Consider the following 6,852-nt stretch of genomic DNA (forward strand, 5'->3'; position numbering starts at 1 on the left):
CTTTTCCTCTTTTATTGTTAACATACCTAGGTTCCTGCCTGGAGGATTTGGTGATCCCCTGCTACTAGACACGGAAGCCTGTTAAGCGAGAGCTTCTTCTATTCCGTCCACAACCATTTGAACCATTTGAACATTTGATATCGTAGAGCGCTTGCTGTAAACTATGACCTTGAGAGGACGCGTACGTCAAGTTTGTTCCAAACTTCAGAAGTTTCATAGCTGTGCTCTCAGAGCAAGATTCTGAAGAAAAAAAAGAGAAACAGAAGAGCAGCAAGGCACTTGGATATGAACGCCAAACGTTGCTTAACATTGTGTAGTAGAACGGGCAGAGGTATAATAAATTAGAATAAATTCATATTATGTCTTGTTAGAATGAAGTGAAGTCAGAGGCTCCATATTAGAGAATGTACTAATGAAGAACAATGAGTTGTGTCGTTTAACAAGTTGGAGTAAGCTCACATGAAGGAAGGGAAGTCAAGGTTGGTACAAGGGAAGCGGTTTATTAGGAGGGTGTGTATATAGAGGGTGAAGTGTTAAGAATACTAATGACTATATATTTTGTTGTCTAATTTTTTTTATTTTTCGTCTGTCTGTCCGATGCCAGCTACACAATCCTTGTGTGAAAGTTCGAGTTAGCATGTTATAGGTTGTCTTAGTAGAATAGCTAATCCAGCATAATATTGGAAACATGAGTCTGAGTGGTGAGCGTAGGAAGACAATTTATATCACAGATTGACTGACTTATTCTCAATCATGAGGAGCCTGATACATACAAAATGTTCTGTCCCCGCAAACACGGGTGGATTAAAGTTATCGCCCTCACCATCAATGCTTGCTGGTCAGTAACTCCACCCTCCCTCCTTTTGTAATGTTAGGCTCATTTAGGCTTATTTTTGTATATACGTCATACCTCACACAATCCTCTGTTTCACAACCTGTTGGAAAGCACTATTTCTATTAGTACCATTTTACAAGCTTATCAGGCAGTTACAAGCTATGGACTGTGGGTAAAGCATCGGTGCAGTGCCTCTGTTGACTATAGTATAAAGTATAGTTTGCCAATCGGAGTATAAGCGTTAAGAAGGGTATATTGTAGGATAGTTGTTGTAAAGAAGGATTTTAGATTCATTTTGATAGAAATTACGGAGAATAAAGCCAAGGGATTTCCGCATTTTGGATGCTTTGGCTGAGATGTGTTCAGAGATATTAAGACTGTGTGAGTAATGTACCCCTAGGTCAGTTACTGATGCCAGTCTGGGCAGTGTGTGATTGCTAAGTGTTTCATTTTAAGAGATGTGTCTCCTATACATAACCAGCCTCATTTCTCTGTGTTGAGCTCTAACCTCCAGCGTTTGCACCAGTTGTCTACCATGTTGAGTTCATGTTGGATTGTTTGCATAGTACCGCGTAAATCGCAAATGTCAGTTTTATAGATGACTTTTAAGTCATCGGCATAGAGGTAGGTCTTACCTGTGCTAAAACACTTGCATATATTGTTGATGTAGATTATAAAGAGCAATGGACCCAAGACACTACCCTGCACAACACCACTGGTTATTGGTCGAGGTGTAGATGTTTTAGAGTTAATGTTATTTATTTGATATCTGTTCGTAAGGAAAGACTTGATCCATTGCAAAAGGGGATTTATAATTGCAACTGACTTAAGTCTGTTGATTAGAAGATTATGAAGTACTTTATCAAAGGGTTTCTTAATATCGAGGTATAGTATGATAACTAGTTTCTTCTGGTCACGTATACGAGTAACCTCGTTAAAGAAGTCTATCAGGCATGTACTGCACGACCTTGTTCTAATGAAACCGTGTTGTGACGGGTCTATTAGATGTTCCTTGAGTAGGTGATCAGATAGTTGATTTTGTATCACTTTTTCTATTATGCGTGATATGACTGGAGTGATATTTATAGGTCTGTAGTTTTCAACCAGGTTTCTCGGTCCGGATTTGTGTTTGGGAAGAACATACGTTACCTTCCAGGTTTCCGGATATGTACCTGTCTCTAAAGATAATGTGTATATTTTGAGTAGTAGCGTCTGTATGTCCGGTCCTGACATTTTATAAACGATTGAAGGGATATCATCGGCACCAGAACTCGCATTTGGCTTAAGGGTTTTAATGGCGGTATGTATACTCCTAATGTCGAAGTTTATGGTACTAAGATAGTTTTTGCCGGTGCACTTTATGTCGATATCTGGAGCATCAGATGTATTCCGATTGTGAGGAAACCATTCACTTAATAGTTCACATATGACGGTTTGGTCATTATACGTTACTCCATCGTGCAGTAAGGAGTGAATGTTATGGTCTGTGTTCTTTCTTATGCGTTTCGTGAGGAGACGACATAGGGCTTGGGCTTTAGATGCAGCAGCGAGCGCAGTACGTTCCTCTACCTGTTTATGCTTGTTGTGTTGACTTTGTACTACGTCAAGTACAGAGTATATCTGGTGCAGGGCACTGAAGTCTTTTATATTTAGTACATCCTTTTCGGTTTTCGTAGTTTAGACCTAGTCTTTTAGTTTACATAGGGAGTAATTGTTTTAAAACCAATTTTAGAAGGTATAGTAGTGTCCAGTGCAGATTTGGTGGTGATATTGAATATTTCTAATGTTTCTAAGAGGTTATTACTGGTAAAGAAACTGCCCCAGTCAGAGTGCTTTATTAGAAATCGAAAGTTTTCGCAGTCAGCGTTTGCATAGTCTCTATATTGGAATCGCGTGTTTAATGTCTTTAATTTGTTGCATATGGCAAGAATCGGAATGGTGCAGAGGATTATTTTATGATCGCTGTTGTGAAACTTTTCGCCGACCACCATTGATGTTGGTGTGACATTATGACGCATATCTACTTGGTGCCTCCTTGTACTAATGTTTATATGTTTAAATAAATAAATAAGTAAACAGATGTCTTAGAAATATTGCTTGCATCTGCTGGTATCACCGGGTAAGTAACAGTGAGGTTAGATAGGGTATGGTAAATCAGTTGATGAGGTTGTGAGTCTTCATCGACTGAGATGGTTGGGCTACGTGTTGAGTGTGCCTGAACACCGATTACCACGACGTGCAATGCTAACGGGTGTTGGGGATGGTTGGAAGAAAGTTAGGGGTGGCCAAACCAAAACGTGGCATTAGTGCTTGAAGACACTAACATCTGGTCTGAGCCATGTTGGTAGATGCAGACTACTCAGTTAGGGTCCACGTGACTATCGTAACCAATGGTTGTAGACTCTTGGTGAGATGGCTCAGAATCGATCACAGTGGCGTCGGTGTATACACTGTCTGTCTTCCCTTAAACTAAGAGATTAAAATCGCTTCATATCTTCCTTTCTGTGTACTAAATCTTTCTTCCTGTACTATATCCTTATATGCAATCTTTCATATATTGCCACTATTGACTTAACTACTCCTATGAATCCGGTGTTCATCTTGCTGTGCTAATGCGGTATGGCAACTTGGATTGATGCATATATGTGCCTGGTCCTACGTTGTAGCCGACTGACTGACTGATTGACTGATGTTATTGGTTCACACCAAAGTTTTTTTACACAGATGATACATGTATCTGTAACCTAATAAATTTAAATTAGTGTATTGTACGACTCTCTGGTTGGTTTTCGAGTTACACAGTTTTGTAAAATCTATTTTCTTTAGTTTTATAATTAACTGAAGGAAATGTTCCCATTTTATTCATTCTACGATCATTAGTTTACAGATGGTGCCTCCGCACAAACGTGACCCATTCGTTCCACGAGGACATAACACTATCACTCGGAGGCTGGTCCCAACCGATACGCGTTTTACAAAGATTCTGTAAGAGTTGTTTGGCAGGAAGGTATATTGGAGCTATCAGTCCCAGTGGATCGAAAAGAGATGAAATGGTGGATATTATTCCTCTCCTAGTCGGAGTTTTTTCTCCTGGATCAAAACGAAAATTAAAAACATCGTGTGTGGTGTCCCATTCAATCCCGAGGGCTCGATGTGTCCGCCCTTGATTCAGAGACATATCAACAATAGCTTCCATACTATTAGATTGCGGAAAAACTTTCCTTACAATTTCCGAGTTAGTCACCCATTTTTTCAACTTGAAACCTCCTCGAGCCATCAATTCATTTAGTTGTACCACAAAACTTTTCGCCTCTTCATCATTGGGAAAGGATACTAGGCAATCATCCACATAAAAGTTGTTCAGTACCGATTCCCCTACGCTGTTATCATAGTCACTAGAGAACCTTTGAGCCGTCTTCATCAATGCAAAGTTTGCACAGAAGGGTGAGGATATTGCCCCGAAGGGATGTGATGTCATCTGATACTCCACCGGTTCCTTCTCGATATCACCCTTCGGCCACCAAAGGAAACGTAGCGCTCCACAATCGGGCTTCGAGACCTTTACTTATAATAATAATAATAATTTATTCTCAAATAACAGTTTGTTACATGAGGCATGCCAGTTTACAGGCAAGATCAAATTGATACAAATGATACAATATACACTGTATTAAATTACATAGCTGGGTTGAAAATTTATAAGACATGAATGTAGATTGTTTTAATCAGTACTATAGTTGGCGCGCTTCACGAGAGTTGCGTTGCGAATGTGCGACTGACGATCAAGAATAGGTCCATTGAAGGTATGAGCTTCTAGAAATCGCAACCTTATGTCCCTTTGGGATATCCAAGGCTTTAAGGATGGTGCAGGATGAAGTAACCTGTTCCATATCTCAAGGGAGCTGAAAGAGGGAGGAAGTAAGAGAAAACACGAGAGGCAGAGTAGCCAATATTCATGTAGGAATGTTTAAGGTATGATTACTCAGTCTAATTTTCTTTTATTAAGGTATTTGTTAAGAAAGAGCATTTTAATAGGTTAAAGAAAATAAGCTTTAGCAAGGTGTGAGTGGACATACAACTGACAAATGGAGGCGATTCGGAAAGAGCTGAGAGTATAAGATTATGTGTGATTATAAAATAAAATATAGTGCTAGAAACAGTATTGTGATATACAACTGGCTATCTTCCTTTTATTATCGAAGCTATTAGAGCCCCTTTCGTTTTTTTTAAGGTTTTATAGGGTCTTGAGTAGGCTTCGTATATTAGCGAATTGTCTAGTTTGCTTGTAATAGGATTTCTGAGTAGGAAGTGAAACCAATTTAACGTTCGTAACACGATTTAAAGAGGTATTTTGCGTGATAAATCAGCTTCAATACCTTAAGTCCGTGACATCCCACTAAACCATAAGGAGCCGTAATTAAACAAAATGTTCTGCCCTACAGACATGGGTGGATTGAAGTTATCTCCCCACCTTCATGTTTGCTGGTCAGTAACGCCACCCTCCCTCCTTTTGTGATGTTAGGCTCTCCTACGTTTGTGGTAAGTATGATTAATGCTTTAATCAAAGTACATAGTTGGAATACACTGTCTCTACTAGGTCCATGTTACAAGCAAATCAGATATTTAAAAATTCTGTTTTATGGGTTAGACGTCCATATAGTATATCACACTGCTATGAAAATAACTAATGGTTTAAAGAAGTAAGGATTAATAGTAAATCAAAAGATATGAGAGGGTATAAAATTGTAGAAAAAAAGAAAAAGACTTTAGGGTAAAAAAATAAGACATTGAGAAACTCACAAGACTTTGTGGCCAAATTTTGAGCTTTGAATGATCGACCTTAGTAGATCAGCATCCATAAGATTGAGCTGTCTGTCTACTTGCAGTAGAAAAAAAAAGCATGACTTTTAGGAAGAATAATGTACATTTAACCTGTAGAGATTTGGGGACTGAAAGCTAGGGTTAGGAGCATGAAGTCATGAATAATGAATAGGAAATAATAGGAAAGGATAAGCCATATATCCTGTGATTTGGTTATATTCATATTAGTAACAGTCGAACTTGTTAGAATTTTGTTCTTTCTAGATACTAGGCGGTCCATAATAAAGTGCCTCATCGGTGGGCGGGAGTTCAAGGTAATGTTGAAGCTCTTTGGAGTCTAGAAATAGGGTTATTAGCTTTTTGAATCTGGTAAACGTATCACAGTTACGGATAGGCATTGGCAGCCTGTTCCACAATAAACTGTACCGTACTGTAAAGAACTTACAACGCATTTGTTTTTGGTGTTTTACGGTAAGTAGTGTATATGCGTTGTTTCTAAGTCTATAGGCTGGGTCGTGGGTGATAGTCGGGCAGGAGGTTAGAAAGGAGAGCCCATATATCGCTTTGTAGAGAAATATTAAATTGTGTTTTAGCCTACGGTGCCATAAAGGTTCTAAAGATAGATGCTTACATCTGTCTGTGTAATCGAGATTCGAGTTACATCCTAGTAGTTGACGTGCGAAACGTCTTTGAACATCTTCTACTCTTATCTTGTCTGCGATATTCATATTAGAGAAGACAAAAGAGCAGTATTCAAGGGTGGGTCGTACACATATTTTGTAGAGAGTAAGTTTACCCTTTGTTGTGAAAAAGTTTTTCATTATAAAGCCAATTAGCCGTCTAGATTTAGAAATAATAGAGGAGGCATGTTCTTCAAAGTTTAGGCTTCCTGTGTAATTAATTCCTAAATCGTGTACTGATTCGAGTGTTTGGACTATACATTCATTTAAGTGAAGTCGCGGTTTATAGGGATGCTTTCCAAAGTGCATGATCCCGCACTTGTTGAGGTTAAATGGTAATTGCCATTTTCACTCCATATAGTTAAGTTATTGAGGTCCTTTTGGATCTGGGATACACTTTCGCTTAGTGTCTCAGGCTTATAGCTGTATACTATTTTGAGATCATCAGCATATAAGTACGGTTTCCCAAATTCTATGGTGTTACATATATCGTTTATATACATAAGAAACAAAAGT

General features: G+C 38.7%; 1 protein-coding gene across 1 annotated transcript; it reads right to left on the reverse strand.

The window, feature by feature from the left end:
- Positions 1–2,587: 2,587 nt before the first annotated feature.
- Positions 2,588–6,831, reverse strand: MS3_00001332 (uncharacterized protein). The gene has a single exon (XM_051208772.1). The coding sequence runs from the start codon at positions 6,643–6,645 to the stop codon at positions 5,917–5,919; it is 729 nt and encodes a 242-aa protein (XP_051064055.1). The 5' UTR covers positions 6,646–6,831; the 3' UTR covers positions 2,588–5,916.
- Positions 6,832–6,852: the final 21 nt, after the last annotated feature.

The sequence above is a fragment of the Schistosoma haematobium genome (assembly GCF_000699445.3).
Source record: "Schistosoma haematobium chromosome Unknown HiC_scaffold_236, whole genome shotgun sequence".
In the NCBI taxonomy this organism is placed as follows: Eukaryota; Metazoa; Platyhelminthes; class Trematoda; order Strigeidida; family Schistosomatidae; genus Schistosoma; species Schistosoma haematobium.